The sequence below is a fragment of the Cystoisospora suis genome (genome assembly GCF_002600585.1).
Source record: "Cystoisospora suis strain Wien I chromosome Unknown contig_1637, whole genome shotgun sequence".
Classification (NCBI taxonomy): domain Eukaryota; phylum Apicomplexa; class Conoidasida; order Eucoccidiorida; family Sarcocystidae; genus Cystoisospora; species Cystoisospora suis.
The window spans coordinates 17701-42190 of NW_027154437.1; the positions used below are offsets into that span (position 1 = coordinate 17701).

The following is a 24490-nucleotide window of genomic DNA, read 5'->3' on the forward strand; positions in this document are numbered from 1 at the left end:
CCTCCTGAACCACCTGGAGGTGTTGGATCAGTATCTCCTCCTGAACCACCTGGAGGTGTTGGATCAGTATCGTCGCTTCCGGACTCGGCCTGGCACGACTTCATGCAACTCAGGGCATTCAGGGAGACCTCGCCGGTGAATGGTGTGGAGTCTCCTGGCACATCTTGATACCTTTGGCCTTGGACGGCGCACTTTGAAATAGCGGTTGCTTGGTTCGGATCGATAACCTCTCCTGACACAAACCCCCTGCTGCGAATCCGGCCCTCGAGGCCCTGCTTGAGTAGACAGTGGCTGTCACGAAAGACAAAGAACTCGCACCCGCTAGTAACAAGACACAGAATCTTGCAGTGTTCTGCCGACAAAACCCCCGCCATGGAGTCGACCACCGTTCCGAGGTATTCCGTGTTGCTAGCCATGGAAGGAGGCAGGGGTGGCGGCCAGGTCCCCTGGGGCAGATCCTGCGGATCATTCTCAAGGCAGTCTCTGCAAGCAAAAGAGAGGCAGCCCGCCACGTCAACAAACCCAATGTTTCGAACATCATGAGACTGAGGGGCCACACCAACCGGTCAAAGGGACGGGTAGCTAGCTGCTTGGACCGATCGATCCGAAATGCCGGGCAGACAGAGTATACAGAAAGAGCTGCTCAGGGGGCTGCCGTACAAATTACCTGTGTCCAGACACAGTTTGGTCTTCCGGAATCAGCGTTTCCGGTCCAACACCGCTTTTTAGCACGCATAGCTTGAATTCCTTCCGATAGCTGAAGTATTGGCACCTCTCGTTAGCTCGGCAGACGGAACGGCAGGCTGCCACACTAGGCTGCAGCGATCGTCCGATAGTTCCCGCCGAAAACAAAATCTTCCGAACCAGGCACTTCTCCGTCGTGGTGGAAGGAGAAACGGTAGTCGTTTGTGTTGTGAAGGTAGTCGAGATTGTGGTCACGGGCAGTGACGTGTGTAGCTGGGGGGCTGAACGGGACGTCGAGGTTGACGGGAAAGGGCAAGGTAAACCTGGAGGACATCCATCCGGAGGAGGCGGCGGCGGAGGATGAGGACCGACAGGTGGGAAGTGAGGAGGCGGAAAATGAGGACTCTCGGCACAGCTCCTGGGCCCACTGACGATGCCAGGTGCGTAGACACGGCCTAGAGGAGCGTATTCACTTTTTAGGTTGCAGCTGCGGGTGGTGGGGACCCAGGTCCAAAACTTGCATTCGCTGGAGACCCGGCACGTAGCGTGACACTGCGTGGCGGAGCCAACGCCGTTAGCCACCTGGAGATCATAGCCGAGGAAGTCTGTGTTCTCTTCGTAGCAGCCCGTGGAGTCATGTGGTGGAGCGCACTGTCTGGGACCCGATATTGCCTCACGGTGGGCAACTTTCCCCCGAGGCGCATAGTGGGATTTTAGAGAGCAGTTCCTTGTTGACGGAATGAAGGTCCAGTAAGAACACCGGGGGCTAGCCAGGCAGGCACTGTGACACTTCTGTGGTGTTGGGACAGAGCCGTCTTCAATTTTGATCACGTCGTAGCCGTTGTAGTCGGTATTAGCCTCGTAGCAGCCGTCGTACGGACATTCACGCGGGCCTGAGACTGCCAAGCGGTTTTTGACTGCGCCGCTTGGGGCCCTCCCATCCTTTAAGAAGCAGTGTCTTCGCAGTCGCGTGAAAGTCCAAAACGAGCACTTCGCGTTCTGCTGACAAGCCTTCTGGCAGTTTGCTGCTGATTCGGTCGCCGGACCGGTAAATATCTTGTCAACGTCGTAGCCGAAGTAATCTATCCCCGTAGAGCTGCAGGGAGTGTCTTGTAGAGCCAAACCGGCGTTTGTCCTGCATACATGGGCACAAACAAAAGGCAGAAAGCTCCCCGTCTGCACCAGGCGAGCGATACGGCAGCAGCTTCGTCCCCGTAACAAACCGTAACCACGAAGCGGTAGCGTACCGCTCGCGGCGGTAGCTCACCTGTTCAGCAGTACCGCTGAGAGCGCCAGGAGTCTCAGCGACTGCAGCTTCATCTTGAGGCGAACAGGCTGCCCTGGAGTCTCATATGCGAAGAACCGAGCGAGCTAGCACATTGGGCAAGAAGAAAAAACATTAAGAATGAACTGGGCGACCGTCACTGACGGCCACCCGGGACACAGGGCCAGCTAGGAGCCGGGGGACAGAGGGCCCTTTCCACGGAGCACTTGCGGGGACAGGCTGATTTTCCGAAAGTAAAGCATACTGCCAAAAACACGGCAGGCGTCCTGGAATCCCGACCACAGCCTCTTCCGCTGGTTTTTGGCTGCTCCCCATGCTCCGGCCACGCGCTGCCGACCGCCAGCCAGCGCCCGATCGATTCATGCCGGCCACCTCGCCTTGCACACAGGCAGGCCTTGCGCTAAATCACGGGAGCGGGAGTGCCTTCCAACTTCTCCCCAGCCACAGAGGTCGGCTTGTACGATAAGGACTTTTTGAGTCTCCGTCGAATGATCGGTGCCACTGGAGGTACGGTGGCCAGCAACGGCGCCTCCAGTAACGAGCAGGCTTAGGAAGGCAAAGCATCCGAGTAGCTCTGTAGTGTCTGTGCTCCTAGAGCGGGTGGCGAAGAGGATGTCGCAGCTGCTCACAGGGTGAATCTCATAGGGGGGGTCACCATATCTCAGTCTCAAAGCCCAGACTGGAACGTCAGGGAGCACAAGCGCACGTGATCGCGGCTGTGGTCTCCGGTGTGGTCTCGTGACTGCTACAGTCGTTCTGAAGCAGGGATCGGTTCAGTCTGTGTGCAGAGAACACATCAGACTGGTAGGCCGTAGACTCAATAAGCTGGGTATTATTGCACCGTAGGACGCAAGTATTGTCTCGGGCCACTTGCGTCTGCGGTGCCCCGCAGTTCGTATGGCCGTCCTAAGAATCCGGAAAGCGGTCTCCAGAGGGCGTTGTCGCCCCTGGCGCGCCAGACCGGACGATCTTTGGGTGCGCTGCTCCAGTTGTCTCTGAAACAACAAGACGTGTAACGAGCGACACTCGTGCATTGCCAGGCAACCGCAGTCCGCTCCAACGACAGGGTCCCCACCGATCAATGTGTGTGTCGCAAGCCGGTCCTCCAACCAAGTCCCTGGCCCTTGAGATGCGGCCAAGACTGTCTTCTGCCGGCCAACCACCAATTGTGACCCAGCTGACAGTCGGTTCGGGGGCAAGAGCAGCGGTCACGGCTGTACCTCGGGAGCGTTCTCCCCTCTGTTCGGTCTTCCGGGTTCTTTCCTTCGCTCGGGCGAACACGCACAGAAGAACAGATAAATTGGGGAGCCTACAGGAGCGACCGATTGCGGTGGCCACACCCGGCTGCTACTGCTGACAGCTGCTATTCGCCTAGGATGCTCGACAGCCGGATCTGTTTCCTAGACCCGGACCCACACTTCCAGACGGTGTGTCCGAAGTCCGGCGTCACTTGTATATTCCTCCGTGCACCAGGAGAGGACTACTGGCGGTATCGTCTGAAGGCAAGCACGCGTGCATGTCACGTTAAGGCGCGCCGTGGTTCGACGACTTCGGTCGCTAATCCCCTGAGCGGCGAGCCAGGAAGCCGCTGCAGCTGTGCCACCTCCGCAGCCGGGCCTCCGGACAGCAGCATTCCCTTGTATCCTGCTTGGTGGTGCCCGTGCCGATCCTTACTCTACTCTGCTTCTCTGTGTTGCCTGTTGAACTCCAAGTGAGGGCACTGCAAAGAGGTTTCCCGAGTTCTCCGAATTCCCGTGCCGATTTACGGAGCTTCTGCTGAACACACAACGTCATGCATACACCGGCACACGCGGAGTTTCGCAGTCAGTGCATACAGGCTTCGGGAGAGCTGACGCCTCCGGAAACGCGAGTGTCACTGGCTGCACCAGCGGACTGGCCATGGAAGGCGACTGCGGAGGTCAGCTGGACGGGGCGTCCCGTGTGCTGGGAACATGCCCAATGAGCAGACTCGTTTCTGACCTTGCCGCGGCAACCCCCCATCGTGTGAGCCCGAGGTACGCGGCACTTTGGCGTCGGCTCTGCGGACAAAACCCCCCACATGGAGTCAGTGCTCACGCGCCGTTGATTGCTCGCTACTTTCGCCCTTGCGGAGAGCCGGGTGATTTTCCCATCTTGAAAGAGTCAGGGTTTCTGGCCGCTCTTTCGCGGCTTCTGTCGCTTAGTGCTGGGAGATATAGCCGTTGCTGTACTTCTGAGTACTAGCCAGCTTCCCCGGAAGTACCCCGGACTACCCATGTGGCCTTCTTCCGCGCATCTCACCAGCATAACTAGAAACATCCGTGCGGTGCCCCTCGGGCACCCTCTTGAAACTGGCGGTATTGTCTCGCCTCTGTCCAACACTTCGAAATGCTGTTCTCCAGAGTCTGCGGAACCAGAAACGCGAGCGTGGATCAAGCGTCAGTCCACTGCGCTTCTCGTTAGACCTCGGGGAAAGGACAGCTGCTGGCTCTGATCGACGGAGGTGATCTAATTCTACCTTTTTTTCTCCGCTTGCGCCCGCCGCAAAGATGTTCTTAGCTGGGCTGCTTCAGTCAGCATTGACCGGAGCTCCAAGAGCCTGTTCTGAGTTTCGCGAGAAAATTTGCACGCTACCGAATTCTTCAGAGACCTGCCCAAACCCGCACGCCTTTGACTGCCCAGTGTGTTCTGAGCAGTTCGGCAGAGAGTCGCAGACCTTCGTTGACAACAGCAGTCGCGAAACTGGGGGCCGCGACACTCAATCCTCTCCACAGAGGTACCACGTGCACACCTGTGCAACCTCGAATTCCAACGTTCCAGTTGTCGGAGGCTGTCAAGTGTGCTGCCCAGCTAGTAGATATATGCTCTGGTATTAGTGACACACTGAACGTGAGGTTCCCTTGAGAGCGCTTTCCGAGACAGGCTCCATCACAACAGGCCGCTTAGTTTCCGGTTGAGCGCGGCAGCTGACTGGATGGAGGGCTGGTCTTTTTTCTCCGCTGCCCCTGCGAAGACGCCCTCACGTCCTCCTCTTACCACTGTTGACCTCTTTATAGTTCCAGTCGCTGCTACTTTGTCCCAACATCCACCTGGATTTCCCGAGGAGAGCGCTGTTTCTCGTGGGAAGGAGGACTCAGTACAGCGTGGTGCTAACCGAAGCTCTCTGGCCGTATACCGGCCAGTACCCTGTCACGGGAAAGGCTTGTCAGAGAGGTGCTTTCGGCAGTGCCATTTCCCACTGTTCGCTTTCCTCAACTAGTGCCAGTGTCTACGCACGAAGAACATCGGACTCGGCGAACCGTGGCGGCGGAGGGGACGGTGCTGTCCACTTCACAGCCCTGTCCCCTCCCTTCGGGGTCGCGCTTCTCCAGGACCGCCATAAAACGGGCTCGGTCATACTCAGCAACGAGACTTTCTGGCAAAACCATTTTCCAGTCTTCTAGTTTACCCGTCTCCCTTGTTTGCTCGGACATGAACAAGGCGGGAGCAGACACGAAAGAGGGAAGTAAACGGAGAAGAACGGTGGTGGTGTCGCTAGCCAGGTCAGTCCACGCGCAGGGTTGGTCGCAGGTGGCTTTTTCCCGTACCCCCATGAAAGGCGGGCGGCTCATGCAGCCTTTTGGGGCATCAGGCTGCCTTCTCCGGTCTCACTGACGTCGCACACGGCATACCGGGCCAAAGAGGTGGTAGGGGGAAAGGGTGTTTCATGGCTAGCCTGTCGCATACAGGGGGGAGCTAGCGATGGCGGGCGTTGCCAGCCCGGGGCGCCGCCCACCCCCTCCTCCGAAGTCCCTTCGGGTAACCCAATTGTCGCCGTCCACAGGCGAGCAGAAGCGTTTGTTCACATACTGTTTCGGATGCGCGGGGTAAGGGTCTGTCGTGGAATGCACTCCGGGCGGTCACAACTTTGCCAGGAAAAATTCCGAAGAGATTGAGGGCGCTGTTTTGTCTGGCCCGCTGTGTCCCACTACTGTTTTCTCCTCCAAATCGCTACCTCGGACTCTCTCAAATCCGAAGCACGGGCCGTTCTCCGCGACTGCGGTCGTATGCTGTCATAGGGGTTCACGAAGCCGGGCTCTAGCACTGGGCCCGCTCCACCCTGCTGGTTGCGAAGACGTTTTTCTGCGAGCTGCTCGCCTGCGGCTGTCCGCAGTCTCACCTGTGAGCTGCCCTGGAGTTGTGGTGCTAAGGAATCCGCCCGTCCTTCGGACAGACTACACCCAAACCGAAAACATGAAGCTTGCAGCTGGTCTCAAAGGCGCCGGATCTCTGGCGATAGCAGCTGTGTTCAGTCACAGTGCCGTCACCCAACAGGTTGCGGCGGAGACTGCTTCTACCCTTGGTGACAAGCAGCACCCCAGTAAGCCGGCTGTGATAGAGCACGACTGAATTCAAGCAAAGGGCGATTTAGTGTACGGTCGCCTGCTAGGCGCAGCAAGCAAGAGCTCCTTCCAGTCAATCTTAGAATGGCGGACTAGCCGTGGCCCGCGTGCCGACACTTGTGCCTGCTTGGTTGCTCTGGTGTGCAGCACTGCAGAGTCTTCTGGACGCCAAGTGCACGGAGCATTTCAAGAGCTTGTGCGCGAGTAACAGTAGTGCCCTGCGAAAGGAGGATTGCTCCGGCGGAGAAGTGGTTGCTCGGTTCGGCTCTATAGGGCAAGACGATGCTGACAAGAAGAGTTATGCCTGCTACCTAAAGAATACTATGGACTTGAGCGACGTTCAAGTGTACTGCCTGGACGACTGCCTGAAGAATATTCCCTGTCAGGGTAGTGTTACGCCGAGGACGGTGAAGGTTCCGGTCGGCAATACCATGCTTCGGTGGGGAGAGGAATACAAAAAGGAGCACTGCTCCCCCCGACAAGAGTGGGCCAACAAGGAATGCATGTTCATCAGGTCAAATTTTGTCGCCAGGTTCGACAGAGGACACAAAGGCCAGGACGAGTTCTCGTGGCGATGCTACAATGCGGTACGCCGTCCTTCAATCGCCGCGAACTCTGGGTAGCAGATTTGCTTGCAATGCGGTCACAGGGCCAGAGCCGACGTGCCGGCCTCCACACACAACAGAATATCTGCTAGCAGAGCAGGCTGTCTGCACGATGCGAGCTGTTCCCCGGCTGGCAACGCAGAGCTGGTTTGAAAGTTGCTTGGCTCAAACACTACGATGCCAGCTAACAATATGTCCCACCGTATACGCTGTTCTTTCCTTAGGCGTCGCTTCGCTTTGAGAGGCTCAGCGTGTGCGCTGACAACTGCCGTGGAGTCGTACCATGTGCTGGCGGTCGAGCGGGTGAGTTCTCTCTGGTGTTCGAGCGTCGACAGGAAGCCGCTACGTGTTGGCTGTCCGCAGTTTCTGCCTCTGATCCGACATACGCAAGGGCGTGCTTGATTGAGACAGTAAAGTGCGCGTCAACAGACTTCAGCTTTTGCCAGAGAACTACGATTCCACAGGATTCACAGGTCGAGAGAACAAGAGAGCAGCTGGTGTGTCAGTAAGGTAGTTGAAGACTTCGTACTTAGCGCCTGTTCACTGCGGGCTTGGTTTGTTGCTGTTGGTTAGCACGGCTCGGAAGACGCTGACTCACCGGCTAAAGCACTGTCTCCGCCTTCACTGATGTCGACTTCGTTGGCGCAGTGATTGATGTGTGAACCGCATTCAGCTGTAGTGGGGGTTGCTGTCTCTTTTGTGTTTTGCAGATCCCACGTCTACTAACCACAAGACGATACCTGATAGATTGCTCCGATCAATGGATATGGCCACATTCCCATGCGCTGCTGGTGAGGTCTGCGAAGCGACACGGTCAAACCCACCGAAATGCCGACCACCTCTACCAGGCGAGGACGCTGACCTGCAACGTACGCAGCAAGTAGTCACCGCCGTGGAGGTCCGTGAAGGCCAGCAAGTGACCTTAGACGTACCAAAAGGCACGCCGACTCTAAGTGTTGAGTTAGGAAACTGTCACAGTGTACAGCTTCAGGAAGGGGGCAGGATAGCGTTCAAGAGCGGCGGAAGCGTACAAACCACCTCGTTCGACCTGGGTGCGGGGCCGAAAGAAAGCTTCCGGCTCAGTTTGGGCTACAGTAATGACAAGATCTCTGTCTGGTTGAACGGCCAACAAAACGACGTGCGTGACGCTGGCTACACAGTAAGGCAAAGTGGCTGCGGACCAGTGTCTAGGTTTACTGTACATGGGCCAGCAGAGGCAGGCATGCTGACGTCAGTCGTTGAGGCCTTTGCTTCCAGCGGTGGGTCTACGGAACTGTAGGAGGACCGTTTCGTGATAGCACTGCCCTTCTCTGGTTCCGGACCGCTGTACCGTAGTGGGGTGTACGTTTGAATATGGGATCTGTCCCGCTAGTTGTCTCCAGTGGTGTGGTTATTTGCGTGAAGTGGGTGGTCCCACGCGAAATGTAGTTCTCAGATGCCGCCAAATCCTAGGAAGTGAGACTGCTACGTCCACGTCCCAGGGCATTAGGATAATCGTCTTTGAGTAGCTGGCGATGCTGCTAACGCGTCGCGCGAGCTACAAGGCGGTGACCGGTAGTTCGGCAATGTAGAATCCCCTCAAACTCTGACCCGTTCGGACACTTGTCTTCTTTGATGTGGGCACCCGCCGCGTTCCGGCACGGGCCTTTTCGAGACGCTCTCGCAGAGATCTTTCTCTGGGACCAGCGTGTGTCCGCGCCCAGTGTTGGGGAGTACATGAAAAGGGGGGGCGGGGCTGACGAAGGCTGAAAAATACAGTGAACAGTCCATGGCCACGTAGGGAACAAATGCCTAAGAGTGAGCATCGTGGGACAGCTGCGCTTGTTCAACCCGCACACAACGCAGGCGGATGCTGCTGCACACATTAAAAACGTAGGCCGCTGCTCCACGCACACGACGTAGATGCCTACGTCACGTAAACCTGCTATTGGTACACAGAAAAAACGTCTAGCTGGACCCGTGTGCGATACGGCTTTTCACGAGCGTGGGAAGAGAGGGACGGTTGGGCAGCAGGAAGACTGAGTGCCGTGGACAGCGGAACTACCGGCAGCGCGGCGTGCGGTCCGCGCCCACTTGAAGCGCCCATATTACAGACCTTGGGGTAAGACGGTGTGACCAGCCAGTGGGTTCATGAGCCAGGCAATGTCGCTGAACGTAGGCGCTTTGTCCGAGTTGCTAGGACGGCACATCGCCCCCGGTTTCATGCGCGAGGTTCCATGAGGCCTATATCCTCAGTTGCGTCCTCTTCTTCACGCTAGCGACGCAATACATGACCTGAAGGGGGGAATACTGAGTGAGTTGCAGTTGGTGATGCTTAAGAGACGATTGAATGTTTGCGCGTGGAACGACGATGCGGTTCGCGGCAGTGTAGCCGTGAACGCCCGCTCAAACATTCAATCGTCTCTAGCATCACCAACTGCAACTCAGTATTCGGACAAGGGAACGTGCGCTTATGCCAGTTCGGTCACCACATTCGCGCAAATTCCCGAAAGATTGTGCGTGGAACGACGACGCGCTTCGCCGCAGTGTAATCTCGAACGCCCGCTCAATCTTCTTTCGGGACTTCGCGCGGGTGTGGTGACCGGACTGGCATAAGCGCACGTTCCCTTGTCCGCTACTCTTCGCCGAGCAACTCCGAGTGCGCTGCTCGACGAGATACTAGGATGGGGGCGGGAGGCTCCTCGCGCGTACGGCGAGCCCACTAACTATGCGTCAGGAAACCCTGCCTGCGTGACTTCTTTCTACCTACATACGTAAGGGCTTCAGAAGTAGTGTACCCTCGAATCAGCGCGGATCGAATTGTCCCATCCAGACAATTCAATCGCGCGGCGCCAGGCATGAGGCAAAGCGTGCGTTCCTGCCTGCGGAGAGCAGGTCAAGTATGTGACCTTTCCGCTTTTGTGATGTGAAACGCTGACATTCACGCAATTGTTAGCACGCCGCCCGCGAGACGCCAGAGGAACACTGGTGGGAGGGGTAACTGCGACCCTCCTCGGAAGCGCCCCAACGTGAACTCATTGGTGCTCTCACACGAAAACGCGTGGAAGAAAAGCCGCCGCACCTGCTGTCGTGAGTTCACGAACAATAAATGAAACGTCGCCAAGCACAGCCGGATATTTTCGCGGCGTAGGACCGTATTACATGCGACGCAAAGTAATGGCGCGTTCAGTCTTCCGGACCCAGCCTTTGATCGGCAGCACCCCTTCACAGGTAGGCAGCCGAGCCGTTCATTTCTAGATGCAAGACAAACGTACTCAAGGGCAACGCCTGCCTGCAGCTTAAGGACAACATGGATTGCAGTAAAGCGTCTGCTGCTCCGGGTCGCTCCTGATTTCGCACGACTGCTGCTTACCCCGCTACGCTTGGAACACTCCTACTGGTAGGTGTTACCACGCCCGGAGCAACTGCAGTCCGAGGGGGAGGATCAACCCTTCCGCTTGTTTCACTCGAAGTCAGAGCGCAAGCGTGCCCGCCCCATCAAGCCTCAGTTCTGCACGACACGTACGTGGTGGGCTGATCTACAACCTACCGGGTAGCTCATACGGATCATGACTTGCGAAAAAAAAAAATCAGTCGCTCGGTTTCAAGCTCCATCTGTCTCTTTCAGCTCAGAATGCCCCTTCATCGAGAACCCAGTCTGTCCAACCTCGTGTCCCGCTATGAGTTTGGCTCTGGAACACGAGACTCCCCTGCTTTTGCACATGGGCACTGGTCGGCTATTCCCTGACTGGGCCCGTACGGGGCTCCTCAGGGATCCAACGCAGAGTTTCGTGCCTCTTCTGCTATCACTGTTTTCCCGTCGTTTTTTCGCCTTCTATGTATCTCCCACGACACCACGCTCTACCAAAGACACTCGCTCTTCCCAAATTATAAACGAGCGGCAGCAGCCAGACGGTTGCAGCTACATACGAAGGCGTGTCGTCGCCTTCCTGGGCCCCGGCACCCGTACAGTGCGATATTCCTCCAGTCTTCGCATCGGTCCAGTTTGCTTTTTCTTCTGGTGCCAAATAGCGACCTGGAAAGGTCCGGTGGCTATTCTGGAACCGAGAGTACAACAAAATTCCCAAGGGCAGGGGGAGAGAACCCAGATACGCAAGAACAATTGCCCGGAGCTGCTCCCCGTGGAGTAACAGGCCTTCGAAAGCGGCTGTCACAGGCAGCAGGACAAGGGCAGGTGTGCTCGCCAGACAGGAGAAGAACAGCGTAGCAGACAGCCCGCGACTGGAGGTTTTGAGACTGAAGGCAACTGAAGACAGCCCACAGAAAGACAAGCAGAACCGCAAGTAGGCTCAAAGAGAGGATTAGTTGGAGTGTATCCCGCTTGTTACCACCAACTGAGGCTGGCCGACGCATCACTCGACCAGAGTTTTTGCGAACCGTTCCTCAAGCCGAACGATCACACAGGTGAGGGCGGGGGCAACCCCGCAGTTCGTTAAGCGGCCCAAAGCAGGTCCTCAGCTTCAGGATGGTCGAAGCAGAAGTCGGGTTCAGCACCACCGAAGCCTCGCCTGGCTGGGGTGGGTCTACGGGTAAAGCATTGGAGTTCTCTCCGGCAGCGACCGAAGACACTACTCTCACATATGTTTTGGTTGGCTTACACGCAGTTCCAATCAGGGCCACCGATGCAGCGGCTGCTAACCCCATCCACGCGGCTGTGTAGAGCAGCCGCCGATGAACCTGCCCTAAAAATTCTGAGTGCCTCTTCTTCGCCTCTGGATCGAGGCGCATAATTTGTGGCTGCACCCTTTTTCCTCGCGGCGCAGATGTCTTCGCACAAGTCGCCTTTTGAGAACTTGGGGGCGTTGCTGGGAGCGCTTGTTTGGCGGTTTCAGTTGTGGCAGACAGGACGGCTTCTGCTCGGTGAATGACAGACTGTGTCACTTGGGTCAGAGCCTCGCAGGGCAGGGCATGCACTGTGTACACACTTGACGCTACCTGAACAACGAAAGACAAAAGTGCGAACCGACACGCTACTCTGCTGCAATGCGGTTCCGTCGAGAGTGGCGTCTCGTTTCCTAATTGCTTTTCTCCCGCTGGCATAAGCAACAGTGATTCCGGGGGCGTTATGCACGCTTTGTCGCGACGGAAGCCTACCTGCCTCGAAGTGGCCGGCAGTTGGACACGGGCGAGCTGCGAGTGGGCGGTGAAACTAGAAGGCGCGCCGCGGCAAATGCAGCAGCAAAATACTGACGCCGACGACTAGCCGTGCTGAGTTGTTCTCCACTTAAGGACTTCATTCAAAACCGTGGTACGTAGCGGTACCCTTTGGAAATGGATGCACATAACGGAAGCACTTCCAGTGAACTACGAAAGTGCACAAAACATCCAGCCTTGAGGACGGGCCTCAGAAGTAGTGCTTCCTCGAATATGTGCGGTGCTTCAGGGGTTGATGCGACGTAGCACTACCTCTGAAACAATTTTCTAGGGTCATCACATGATGAGAGTACGATCAGTGGTAGAGAATCGTTCATGTTTCTCTGCTGTGAGGATTATGAGTGCAGTACCTACTGGTACCAAGATATTCAACCGGCTTGGTGCTTATACGGCGAGTATAATGAATACGTACCAGCTACTCCTACAGACTTTTTACAAAGTGGTAAGTCTGCCCTACGTGTTCTGATCTCAACCTTTCTCAACAGGAACTGTATCCGAACCTGTGGAGGAAAGAAAAAAACAAGGGCTGTTCAGCAGTGTTCTTACTGCGGACAGCTGAGCTGGAGACACGCAGGCTGTCTTCACGGGGACCGACAGCGCAGCCAGGAAACCACACCTGATGGGCCGCAAGAGCGTTAACGCCTCCGGAGGCGGCGACTTTCATCATAGACGAATATAAGACGACCCTGGAGAAGCAGGAGGCACAACCGAGCAAGCGTACAGTGACGGCGGTCTGGTAGAGTGAGACACAAAATGAGCTTTGAACCCCATGTCGCCGATTTTCACGAACACTGGGGTATGTACGCTTCTCTGGATAAAGGTGACGTACACGGTCTTGAAAAAGAGAACGATACACATGTAGCGTTGATACCGACACTTCCTCGCGCGCGCGCGGGTAAGCGTTTGCCTGAAAGTACGGGGAACGTCGTCCCAGGCATACGCTTAACATCATATATCCACAAATGGCATCCGCTGAAGCACCCGAAAATAGCACAAAAGGAGATGAAGTCACTCGTTTGTGTGCACCGTGTGGGGACCGTAATGCAAACACGGAAGCTTACCTCACAGCACTCTGGACGAAGAAGCTAGCAAGGAACGGGCAAAATGCCCGTAGTTCTTCGGCCTTTGGCGGGCGCAACAGACGAAGAAGAATCTTCCGCTTCTTTTCAATCTCCGTCAAGGTTGACGGCGGTGTATGTGTGTCCCCCCGTCCAATAGCCCCCTCTGTCCTGAAAACATCTCTTCCATCCCCATCTATTTCTGTCCCTCCTTCGACGTGGCCTCCGAGCACCGTCCTCAAACCTGACGTGTCCCTGTGTACTGTTTCTCTCCGGACAAGGATCAGCCCACGATATATCAGACGTAGGACCAAAATGACGGCAACGGTAATCTGTGTCACAACAACGATGGTGAGAATTGACTGCAATCTGTAATAGGTCTGTCTCTCTCCGCCAGCGCGAGGAGACCAGCCTCCGGATATTTCCATGTCAGCGAAGAAAGGTCCCTGCTCCTCGTACGCGGAAGGCCTCGTACTAGCGTCCCGCACGCTTTCCGTCACCGGCGCTTCTTTGCGACTTGCAAAAAGTAGAAGAGGAATGGCCAGGAGAGTTGCACAGCCAGAAAGGACTGGAGGTAGATGATCATGCAGCGAGAGGAGAGCAGCTTTTGCCGTCAAAGCAACCACCGAAAACGGCAGCGCAAAAAGTCGTAAAGAGATGCAGGCCGTTGAAAGAAAGAATAGCATAGGGGGTGAAGAGGATGGGGAAAAGAAGAATCGAAGAAGGGAAGGCGTCGACCACCGGAGAAGAAAAGAGAGCAAAATACCTGCATAGGCTGAAAAAACAACAGTCGGACGAGAAAAAAGCGTGGGACATGCGTGTATGGAGACACCCATACGTGCGGACTCGCAACCTCTGCAGAAGGGTTCGATGCAGAAGTGCTCTCATACAGCGGGCCGCGCATAGCCATGACGTGTTTCTGAACCCTGAGTGTGAGTGTTGTGAGACCTGCCCATCTGTAGTTCTTACCGCTTATCCAGACGCCGACAAAGCACGTGCGGAGAGCTAAGAAAGGATCCAGAGTTTTTCCTTGCTTCAGCTTCATGGTCTCATGCAATTTTCCGGCTTCAGGTTCTTCTTCTTTTCCATTCTTTGCGAACACCCCAACTCGCTGAGAATGGAGGTCTCTTCCGTGTCCCTGCTTTGTCAAGCACACTTCCTCCGACAAGGCAATGCCTCGCTCCGCGTCTCCAAAGAGAACGCCATCCCGGTACTGATGATGTCCTTTCTCAACATTGTCCTCCTTCGAGAGCCCAACACCAGCTGACATCCTTGAGCAATTTGCCGAACACGAAGAGGAAGAGAGAACTCGCGCCGTCTCCTCTTTCTCCCCCGGTATTCTCTCGCTTTTGTCTTCTTCCCCCGACAGGAGAGAAGACGGACAGCTCGTCTCCTTTTTAGCCGCTGCAGAGCACAGGACAGCGGTGGTGATGCCAAGTCCAATGGTCAATGCCGCCACCCCGTCACAGAGCTGCCCACTTGCTCCAACCGCAGCAACAGCCACATTTCTGGTTCCACGGTCACCGCCATCCCCCACTTGTGACTGTGATGGCGCTTCAGAGTCATTAACCCGCACGACAGATAGAGTGGTAAGAGCTGTAATCGAAGAGGCAAGAAGAGTGAGAAGAGGATCTTGTAACCAAGTGAGGACTACTGCACCACAAGAGAGGAGGATTCCCCATGCAGTAGGGATGGGATTCTGTCCTGGCAGGGGAAGAGATTGTATTTTTCCGAACGCTATAGAATCCGCGCCGGCTGCGCGTGCTTCGTGTTCTACCGCCGGCTTTTTATTGGAGACATCGGTGCCGGAGGAGGGAAACTTTCCGGGGTGCGCAGCGCGGATGAATGGAGAGGGGGTCGCTGCTACGCCACTCTGTGCAAGTTCCCCAGCTGCGTCTTGGGAGGCGCCAGCAAATATCCTTGACGTTGAAACACGCGACGCCGCTTTCCGAGTTATCAGCGTCCCGCGATGCGCAGCCTCAAGGTCGACATTTTGTTTGTCGGGCCGAGCTTCTTCTGCACAAAAATCGAAGGAGAGATATTCTCCGATGTCGGGGCAAAATGTGGGGCCGGCCTCCTGTGTCTGGCAGTTGCTGGGCGCTTGTAGTGCTGTAGTTGGAGAAGGGCAGGCGTCGAATCCACGTGGTGCGGAAGTATGTTCGCGGAAAAACCGCGGGGGTTGCCGCTGTATTTGTTGTTTGGAAGCTGGCATTATGTCGTGGTTACATTGCCAAGAGCCCTCTTCTTATAGAAGGGAGACCTCGCACACAGGACAGTAAGGAGAAAAATTCAACAGCCCTTCTTTAGAATCATGGTTCAGCGCGCACACTAGAAAAAGTCCGTGCTACCTTACCCACGGTAGCTTACAAGCCACCGGCCAGCGACGGCCACGTGAAAGCCGCTGTCGCGGACCGAGACACGGACTCTCTTAGCCCGCGGAACTCCAGAAAAACTGCAGACCCAAATGTGCGCGGCACACTGGGAAACACGAAGTAAGTGGAGCAGAACCGAAAAAGAAGCGGACTCTCCTGAGGGACAGAAACCTCGCCGTTCGGCACACACACACGGGGACTGCAAGGCGTCCCAGCCACTGGTAGCGAGGGTGGGGTCTCGTGGGGTAATACCGGGAAGATGTAGAGGATAGGAAACTGTCCCTCATGCGCCTGTAGAAAGAAAACAGGCGATTTTGACCTACATATGATTGCGGCCTTGAATGCCTAAGCCTGAAGAAAGCCTGGCCCACGGGTCACAATTCGTTACATGCAATACCAGAGACAGTTCTGGTGAGCAAGCATGCGCGGGAGGAAACAGCGTCTGGGGCTCTTGCAGACTAGAAATAGTCCGGCGGGATGCTAGAATCCCGTCTCACTGCAGTCCGGGCGTTTCACGCAGTTGAGAATCACAGTTTTGGTATCAACAGAAAGTGCTGGACGAATGGTGCCACATAGACCGTTATCTACGGAGACTGTTAGGGACCGTCTACCCCGCACCGCTATGTGGCCGGTCACCGGGTGTGTGTACTCCAGGCGGTATACCATGCCGGTTAGGGGGACATCGAGAATCACGCGTCCGCTGACGCGTCGGTAAGAACGGAACATGCAGAATAGCACCGGTCTCTCAAGAAAGAAGAGCGTTCAACATCAAAGCATCTAAGGAGCTAGCACGACGTAGTAGACGGGGAAAGAAGCTCCACATCTGAGACAGGGACTCTAAAAGCCGCATGCACATCTCTCGTGCTGTCGCGTTCTCCCGCCTCATGCAAGAGGGGAAGCCATGCTCCGAGGGCCTGTTAACTACGGTAAAGAACGGGAAGTGTAAACGCACGGAATTCGATCATGCGCCGTCGCGACGACGCCACGTCACTCACTTCTCAACAGGCTTACACGTACTGGCCAATTTCTCCCCTGTCCTCTCTGGCGTGTGTGTGTCAGCATGGAACCGGAGTAATGAGGGCCTCAAATCCAGGCCGCTACTAAGAGGAACTCCGCTGTGTCCGCGGAGATTTGAATGTCTCCTGCATCCGTATTCTTTTTTAGACTTTTTCTGTCTTCTCGTTTTGCGGATACACTTTTGAGTCTAGTCGAAGAGCACTCACGCAGTTCTCCTCTCTGGCAATGTGTCCCGAATCATTTGCGTTAGGCCTGTATCTGCAGCTGAGCTGTTGCAAGCGCACATTGTGTATGTTTTGTTGGCCCGAAAAACAGTAGAGAGGCTGTGGCACTAGTTTGGCTCGGCCACCAAAAAAACCTGCGCCTGTCACCTCCCAGCGCTGCTGTGGTTCAAGAAGAGGACACCTGGAATACGGAGTCGGGCCAGCGCCGTTTTCTCCTCCGACAGGCCAAGAATTTTGAGACCAGAACATGGCTGAACAGACCTTTCTACCACGCAGCGGAGATGTAGCTTTTCCTGAGGCTGCTGTGGCGAACCTTGTAGCCCACTGTAGCCACGCCACTCGTCATGGACCGTGGTGGGTCAGAGGAGCCGTGCACTGGTTAGCGCGTGGAAGGCGTACACGGGGACAAAGGAGGAAAAGGAGAAATTGTGGGGAACGCCCGGGGTGCCGGCGGATGGGACAGGAAGGGGAGAGACATGGAGAAGATGACACGGGAAGGCGGCGAGACGCTGTGTCTGAAGACGGGAGAGGGCTGTCAGACGAAGGGAGTGACGGCAGCGATGAAGGAGGAGAGGATGGAGGGGGGAGAGTGCTGCACTGTTTGAACGAGTTCGCCATTTTTCCAAGGACCTGCGGGTGGGGTAGTTTTGGAAAGGTGAAAGCTGCTTTAGACATGTCTCACCAGCTCCGCCCGCTGGCCTTCAAGGCAAGTTGTCTTTATCTGTGTTTTCGATTGTTTTGTCGTTTCCCAACATGTTTCCTCAGTCAGGTTCATTGACAGCAGGGAGATTAGAGAACCTTTTGCGATGTCCAGTCCCGCATTTTCTTTGTTGCAATGCACTCATTCCCTATGTTGGCTGCTACTCCTACAAGTCACTTCATAGAAGAGAGCACAGAATGCTCTTTCTTCAAGCCAACCAGTCTATACACCTTGTCCGGAGAAAGGGCGAAGACTAGGGCAAGCAGGCTGCGTGGGTTCTCTTGTTATCTGCGTTCGGTGAGGGGAGTGCTGCAGTCGGTGAGGTGCCTGGTTCTTTTGTTTGATTCTTCGGGGTCTTATCACGAAATCAGAACGAAGGAGTGTCAGCTTAAAATTGAGAAGTGACCATCACTCCGTCCTCGACGTTGTCAGCGCCTTGGAGAAGGCCTTTGTTTTTCCGTTGAGCTTTCCAGGGTGCTTGGCTCAGGAACACGGTCAGCGGCTTGAGTGTTGCGGTGCGTTTTCGCCAGTGGTGACATTAACGCAGACACAATGCGCGTCTCTGTCCCTGCTGGCTGGAATGACACTGGCTGGCTACCTGTGTACACTTTGCACTGACATGCGCTGCTTTCACTCGTTCTCTTAGGACACCAAGTGGCTTCGTCAGCTATATACCTCCGAGTAAGCGAATGTACGAGCACACCATATATAGGGAGGGCTTCTCGTCTCCCGGTATTTTTTGTCTCTGTCTTCAGACATACCTGGTGGAGGCCCTGCGTCGATCCCGCACGGCAATCTTTGGTCCGGATGGGCCCGAGTTTCTTACTGAGTGGGAAAAAGTAAAGTTCGTGACACGTGACATGCTACCGTGTCTTCACTTAAAGTAGACTTGCTTGTACCTTACATTCCCAGTGTGCATAAACGGGATTCGCCTGCAGCGACGACGGCGAGGTCTTCTTCCGGTCAGCCGTAGGCTGTCCCTTATGGTCCACATCGGGCCCGCGTGCATCTGAGCGTCTGTCCACGTGGAGACAACCGTATAAGGGTGCTCGCGTCTCAGCCAAAAATGGCTGTTGGTCGCTCGTGATTCGGCTGTTTCTTTTCTAAACGGTGGTCAGCTGCTTAGTCTTCTGTGTCTGTTTCACACGCCGATGTTTCACATTATGAATAGCCCCAACACACAGAGTAAAGTACGTCACAGGGCGGTGGTCGTAGTCTTCCACCATTTATCCACATTATTACGATCTTTCTAAACCGCGCGTAACTAGTGGGTGAGAGTAGGACGTGTCGCCTCGCGACGTACGTGCAGACAATGCTATGACCACTCGACATCATCAAACGATCTAGTCACCGTGGTGTGGGAGCACTCGGCACCTGGGGCTCTGTCCCTGCCTGTCCGTTTATCTGTGCACCGACCGGGCCTGAGCTCTGCTCAACCGTTCCGGACAAGGGCTTACTTACTCAATGAAACACAAATTCCTTGCAGCTAGGTCGGATCAAGGGTATCTGAGGCCGTGCTCGTCAAGAGCCATTCTGTTGGCCTAATGGCAGCGTTGATAGCACCGAGGTATAGGCAGTCGGTAGTGGGCGTCGTTTACACACGTTACTTTCCGAAGAGAATAAACTGCCGCGTTCACGATGTTTGAGTTTGCCGTCGTGCACGACTGTTCCAAGCGTCTGATCAGCCGAAGAGTCATGCGTTCCCGTGGCTTATGCCCCATCCGGGCATCGAGCCAGTCAGTCAGGATGCGCCGATAGACAAAGGTTTCCAGGGACGCCTACATTCCGGCACTTTTCTTCGCAAGCGAGCGCTTTCGCCCGTTACAATAAGACATCGGTCTTCATGCTCTCCGTTCGTGTATGTAACGACGGTGCTCAGCACATGCTCTCAATCTTCAGTAAGCTGCGTGTCTTCCTCTCCTTTTCTGCACTTCATGAACTTCGCGACTTTTGGCTTCTGTCTGGTGTCGTTGAGGTACTTCTCGGCTAGCTCAGTCCGGGTTGAAATTGTTCAGCGACCGCACGTGCTTGTGTACGCTCTCAGGTTCGACGGGAGCTTCTTCTCCAAGCCTGTCTGAAACATCGCAACATTTGCCCATTGTATGGAGTCCTCCACGATGTCAGCCGTGGCGAGCTGCACCTCGTCATGCAGTTTCTCCCTTATGCGCTCATGATCTGGGACGAAGAAGCCCAGGCTTTCACAGTTTCACGCTCAGGAGCAAAGGGAAGAGGAAACAGAGTTGGGAGCATCGAGCGTTCTTCTCCACTGTTGTCCACGACCGGTGCCCCATCCATTCAAGTCAACCTGTACACCGAGCAAGCGGCCAAGAGGATCATCAAACAGGTCTGTCAGTTGCGGGCTGGATTCGTGTTGAGATCAAGCGCTGCCCGAGATTTCTCAGGCAATCAGTACAGAACTCCTTGGCAATGAACATGGACAGTCACTTCCGGCTGAGAATCCTACCCGGCGCCGAAGATTGTCCTCTAATTTTTGCGAACGCCAGCTGACAGCGAAGTGGTGTGTGACAAGGTGAATCTTATAAACCCCTATTCTTGTGGAGAGGCGACAGAGTACGTCTCGTAGGCCTGTAGTTGTTCTCACTTTTGTCGACTGTCTTTGTACGTGGAGGGTGCAACATACATTACTTTTTCTTTAGCGATGTCTGTCATGCATCGGGTTCTGCTTGTCTGGGTGAGCTTTGCAGATTTTGGATGCCGTGGATTACCTGCATTCTCTGCGTGTGGTGCACAAAGACATCAAACCACAGAATATTCTTGCTGTCCGCCCTCCACCGTCCGGTAAGAAGTATTTCTTCTTGGTTGGTGTTTCAAAGTGAAAGTACCAAGTAGCGGGCAGATGGTGTCTCACTCGTAGCTCCTGTCGTTCTTAAACAGTGCGCGGTTCCCTAGTCTTCGTGTGAGCGTGTTGGTCGGTGACGGAGATCACTGGCGTCGTCATTGTCACCCGACGTGCATTTCTCCGGGTCCGTCGCCCCTTTCGCTTCTCCCGAAGTAACATACAGCCATGCCTCTGAACAGTTGCGTTTATGACTAAAGCTGGCTTTATTTCGTGCTTGGTTTCAGACTGGCTTGTGGCTTTCTCGCTCCCGTGCAACACGTCTCATTCCGCCGAAGGAGACGCTGCTCCGAAGTCCTCGGCGTGGAGCGATCTAGACGCAGCAAGAAGCGAAGAGGCTCGATCCGAGGACCGTGCCCTGGCAGGCGAGCTTGACGAGGAAGAAGAGAGTGACGATGACTTTTGTTTCCAAGACAGGAGACGTGCGGATTTGCCGTATACAGCGGTTTTTGACCTAGCAGTAAAAGCGGCGCGGTGTGGTCTTTCCCCGTACGCCGCATGGGCGAGTCTTCAACAAACATCTCACCGCGCTGCACCATCCTCACGAATCTCTGCGCTACCGTCTGTCCGTTCTTGCCTGGATTGTCCACGGCCTCGTGGTGCCTCGTCGCCTTCCGAGAAGTCAGAGGTAGCGGGTAACCATCAAATGCCCTACTTCCGCTTCCCAACACCGAGCAGCGGCGAGGCGTTGTGGGGCTCTGCGGAGAGCACGTCTGGCGAACAGAACACGTCAGATGACCTTGCATCTTTCCCGCTTTCGGAGGTGCAGCGCCAACCTTCGCCAGTCCCCTGTTACAAGCGGGCAAAGTCACGCTCTTCTTCCTCGGAACCGCTGGCGTTCCTCGCGAACCGGATTTCGCAGCGAATCCATTTGGAAAAGCGCCGAGCTCTTTTAATACGCGTAGTCAGGTGCGGAGAAGAAACTGTCTTTTCTGACGCCGTAGACGATCCTGCATCCGGATCCCCCATGGAGGATGCGCTTCAGTGGGAGGACATGTTCGAAGCAGATTATAAGGAGGCTCTTGCATTCGGTGAAGAGAGTGACAGCACTGTTGCCGTGAGCAGCTCTGGGGAGTCACAGGCTGGATACGTTTCCATATCAGAAGCTGCTGGTCCGCAAGATGCTGGCCTGCCCAGTCGCAGCCAGCCGGCTGGATCCAGCCTTCCAGCTAGCCCGCCGGTGTGCACAAGGGCTACAAGCGGAGAGGCAGATGCACCTTTCGATGGTCCAGCTGAATCTGACTCTTGTCCCGCAGCCTTGCGTCGAAACTCATCGCCCGAAAGAATGCTAACGCAGTCCACGATTGACGCTAACCGGACCGCTGACTGCACCAGCTGCGAGGGAATGGTCGTCCGGCCTGGGTCGTCTTTTGAAAGCCATAGGAAGAGGTCGAGCTGTGGACAAGAAGAGAAATACCCTGCATATAGCGAAGTCGACTTGACAAAGGAAATGGACCAGTGCGTATGGAAGTTGACAGATTTCAACAGCGCAACTGTCACTGCCGATGGCGACAGAATGACAATCTGGGATTCGGGTGAGCGCATCGGTGCATCTTGAGTACCACCTAGGAGAAGTATTCAGAGACGAGTGCACAAAAAATCCCTGCTCGAATGTGTTGAGCTTGTTCGGTAGACGCACTTGAGTCTGTTTGATCGTTGACGTGGAATCAGCACACTTGATGCCGCGAAAAAATAGTGCTGTCCTTTCTGCCTCACTGGAGTGCTCAAACTGTCACCAATCTTTCGACTGGCTTGCGGAATCGACGGGTACGCACATCGGGCGCTGCTCGCTGAGGCGTGGGCCGGCTTTTCTATGTCGCGCCGTCGGCAGCGGAATCGTTTTGGTTTTGCAGTCCGTTTGTCTCGCCTACATGTTGCGGCGTGTGGCCGGACGCCTTACATACTCTTGGCGTTGGCCTGTCAAGAGTTTAACCATTCTGCCACCTCCTAAAAAGTACGGACGGCATGGATTGAACATACCACTGCGAGGCAGGGTGGACAAGTCAGGGCTGCAACGGCGTTCGAAGGTTTCGGCTGTGACACCCCCACTGCACTTGCGTGTTCTCGGCAAAGACGCTACGAGATGTGATTCCAGCATCTCAGTTTGTTGCCTTTTTCTTCAGAAGGTACCCGCCTTTTTACTCCTCCGGAGTGCCTCGGCGTCTCGGATGCCAACGGGTGGCCAGGGAAAAGCCGGGATCTTTGGAGTGTTGGCGTCTGCCTTTACTGCCTTCTTTTTGGACGGCCGCCCTTCACGTAAGTGCGTGGCTGTCTTGGACAGGAGGAGCTGTCTTCACCCTGCGCGTTCTCATCTCAACCGCCTGCAGCTCCGGCCGGCCACGCGTGTATTACAGACCGATGCTTATTCCGATTGAAAGCTAAGCACTGCCAGGTTACCGGAGCAGCTGTCGTGTATCTCCATTTCATTCACGGTATGTTTGTCCACTCACCCTGTTGCATACTCTCACTCTCTCTTCCTTTTCTTGGAGCTCCTGTCGTGGTTGCCTGGCGCTGCATTTCGTCTGTTCAACCGCTTCACGTGCTCGCTTTGGAGAGGACAGCACCGGCGATTGCCGGACACCCCCTCCTCCACAACGTCTTTGCGGACTCAGCTCGACTCTTCTCTGGTGTTTTCCATATGCGCTCATGATTTCCGCTTTGCAGAGGCAATACGGGTCTCAGCTTGTCGATTAATGTGATCACGCAAGCACTTGTGTTCCCGGACTACCGTCAGCTCAGCGCCGATGCCGCGGACCTGCTCCGGTGAGTGCCGGCCGGCACTCGTGTGAATCGCGAGAGTCGTTCTGTCGGTGACGACTGGCCATGGGTGTTGCCCGGAACGAGTGCTTTTCTTTTTCTTCGAGGCAGGTTCTTTCTCTTCGTCGTTTCTTCGTCGCCACTTGGCGTAGACGGTTTTTGCTGTTCGCTTGAGCATGAAGTGCCACGCATGTGCCACGTTTTTCGTTTCTCTTCATCTGCTACATTGTCCCTGCACTGAGCTCTGGCTGACAGGCACGCATGCTGTTATGCCCGGCTCTCTGCAGTTTGGTGAGCTCTGGATTAGTGTTGTTGGCACTGCTTGACTTCGTGCTGTCTCCTGCTATTATCTCACCACGGAGCCGGACCGCCTCGCACCCCGCTGGAGAGGGTGCTGGCGTGTCTACCTGACGTGGCCAGCCCCTGCCGAACTCTCTCCTTGCCTGGGAGGTTAGCTCCCACGATGTGAGGGAGGATTGCAGCGCCCCAATGTGTTGCTTGAAGTGTAGAAACGTATAGTCAACGACTGTGTGGACTAACCTCAGATTATGACGTCACCTCCAGACAAGCTGCAGTCGAGTTCGCACTCGGGGATCTCAGATATCAATCCGCAGCAATGTAGCTGTGCTGCATCTCCATCCTGCGACACTCTTTATTGCCAGGGTTACTGGGCCGAGGTCAGTACAGGCGCCTGGGCTTTTGCCGAGCTGGCGTGTGAGTTGTGTGTGTCTTCCAGGGGACTTTTATGCAAAGATCCGGAGAAAAGGCTCACGTCGCAGCAAGTCCGTCAGCACCGATGGATGGCGGAGACGGTGTGAAAAAATGCCGCTTTACGGCTTTCTACTGGGAATGTCATAAAACAGGAATCATCAGCGTGAATGTGCGGGCTCGGACCGGTTGACATTCATTGCGGCCGGGGGGCTTCGTGCGGGTCGGCGTGTCTTCTGATCTGCGGCAGGTCTCAGCTTTCCCAGCAGCCAACAGACCGGCTGCTGCCTTTCTGCTGGTTGCCCGCAGCAGAACGTTCAGTCGCAGGACTCGCATGGATAGCTTGTGCCAGTCAGGCAGAGTGGTGGTGGTGGTTCTGCGCCGAGTTCACATCGCATCTAAAAGTTGCCCGATGCAGGTTGAGTTGCTCTGTTTGAGTCCTACTGGAGATTGATTGTTTTCGTTTCGAAATCTAACAGCACTTGCAGCGTGATGCGTGTGACCGCTGCTTCCTTCGGCCTTCCGACCCCGGATATGTTCGTTCGGTTCAGGCAAAATTGGGACTACCTTCGCCAGATTCGGAATTGCCATCTAGCGCGCCGACTAACGCTTAGCGGCCATTACCCTGTTGTTAGGACAAAAGTAGACTGTGAAGCGCACGTTTTCGTTGAAGACAATTACGAAAGTGTATGTCAAGGAAAATGTCAG

General features: G+C 55.3%; 4 protein-coding genes across 4 annotated transcripts in view; 2 read left to right on the top strand and 2 right to left on the bottom strand.

Annotated features, from left to right (window-relative positions):
- CSUI_003616 (microneme protein) overlaps nucleotides 1-2191 on the bottom strand; it is a 3408-nt gene extending 1217 nt beyond the window's left edge. The window contains exons 1-3 of the mRNA XM_068063812.1: nucleotides 1952-2191; nucleotides 668-1819; nucleotides 2-483 (exon numbers count right to left, since the gene is read on the bottom strand). Of these exons, the coding sequence (XP_067924209.1) occupies nucleotides 2-483; nucleotides 668-1819; nucleotides 1952-2004 (1687 nt within the window). The 5' untranslated portion in view covers nucleotides 2005-2191. The remainder of the gene's footprint in view (nucleotide 1; nucleotides 484-667; nucleotides 1820-1951) is intronic.
- Nucleotides 2192-5618: 3427 nt separating this feature from the next.
- CSUI_003617 (microneme protein 13) lies at nucleotides 5619-8378 on the top strand. Its single transcript, XM_068063813.1, has 4 exons — nucleotides 5619-6308; nucleotides 6478-6917; nucleotides 7160-7238; nucleotides 7646-8378. Exons 1-4 carry the CDS (start codon nucleotides 6182-6184, stop codon nucleotides 8212-8214), a joined length of 1215 nt encoding a protein of 404 aa, XP_067924210.1. The 5' UTR covers nucleotides 5619-6181; the 3' UTR covers nucleotides 8215-8378.
- Nucleotides 8379-10125: 1747 nt separating this feature from the next.
- CSUI_003618 (uncharacterized protein) lies at nucleotides 10126-16286 on the bottom strand. Its single transcript, XM_068063814.1, has 5 exons — nucleotides 14117-16286; nucleotides 13151-13922; nucleotides 12706-12775; nucleotides 11534-11870; nucleotides 10126-11181 (listed from the first exon to the last, which is right to left on the bottom strand). The coding sequence occupies exons 1-5, from the start codon at nucleotides 15357-15359 to the stop codon at nucleotides 10721-10723; spliced, it is 2883 nt and encodes a 960-aa protein (XP_067924211.1). The 5' UTR covers nucleotides 15360-16286; the 3' UTR covers nucleotides 10126-10720.
- Nucleotides 16287-16466: 180 nt separating this feature from the next.
- Nucleotides 16467-24345, top strand: CSUI_003619 (atypical mek-related kinase (incomplete catalytic triad)). Its single transcript, XM_068063815.1, has 8 exons — nucleotides 16467-17466; nucleotides 18216-18299; nucleotides 19505-19804; nucleotides 20166-20259; nucleotides 20545-21852; nucleotides 22441-22573; nucleotides 22982-23080; nucleotides 23811-24345. Exons 1-8 carry the CDS (start codon nucleotides 17008-17010, stop codon nucleotides 23890-23892), a joined length of 2559 nt encoding a protein of 852 aa, XP_067924212.1. The 5' UTR covers nucleotides 16467-17007; the 3' UTR covers nucleotides 23893-24345.
- Nucleotides 24346-24490: the final 145 nt, after the last annotated feature.

Coding starts and splice junctions, on each gene's coding strand:
- CSUI_003617 (XM_068063813.1), top strand. CDS start 6,182: ATGAAGCTTGCAGCTGGTCTCAAAGGCGCCGGATCTCTGGCGATAGCA. Junction 6,309..6,477: donor TGGTGACAAGCAGCACCCCA/GTAAGCCGGCTG, acceptor TCTGGTGTGCAG/CACTGCAGAGTCTTCTGGAC. Junction 6,918..7,159: donor CGTGGCGATGCTACAATGCG/GTACGCCGTCCT, acceptor TTCTTTCCTTAG/GCGTCGCTTCGCTTTGAGAG.
- CSUI_003618 (XM_068063814.1), bottom strand. CDS start 15,359: ATGCCAGCTTCCAAACAACAAATACAGCGGCAACCCCCGCGGTTTTTC. Junction 11,871..12,705: donor ACGCTCTTGCGGCCCATCAG/GTGTGGTTTCCT, acceptor TTCGTTGTTCAG/GTAGCGTCAAGTGTGTACAC. Junction 11,182..11,533: donor GGCCCTGATTGGAACTGCGT/GTAAGCCAACCA, acceptor GGCTGTCTTCAG/TTGCCTTCAGTCTCAAAACC.
- CSUI_003619 (XM_068063815.1), top strand. CDS start 17,008: ATGGCTGAACAGACCTTTCTACCACGCAGCGGAGATGTAGCTTTTCCT. Junction 21,853..22,440: donor AATGACAATCTGGGATTCGG/GTGAGCGCATCG, acceptor CTTTTTCTTCAG/AAGGTACCCGCCTTTTTACT. Junction 22,574..22,981: donor TTTGGACGGCCGCCCTTCAC/GTAAGTGCGTGG, acceptor TCCGCTTTGCAG/AGGCAATACGGGTCTCAGCT.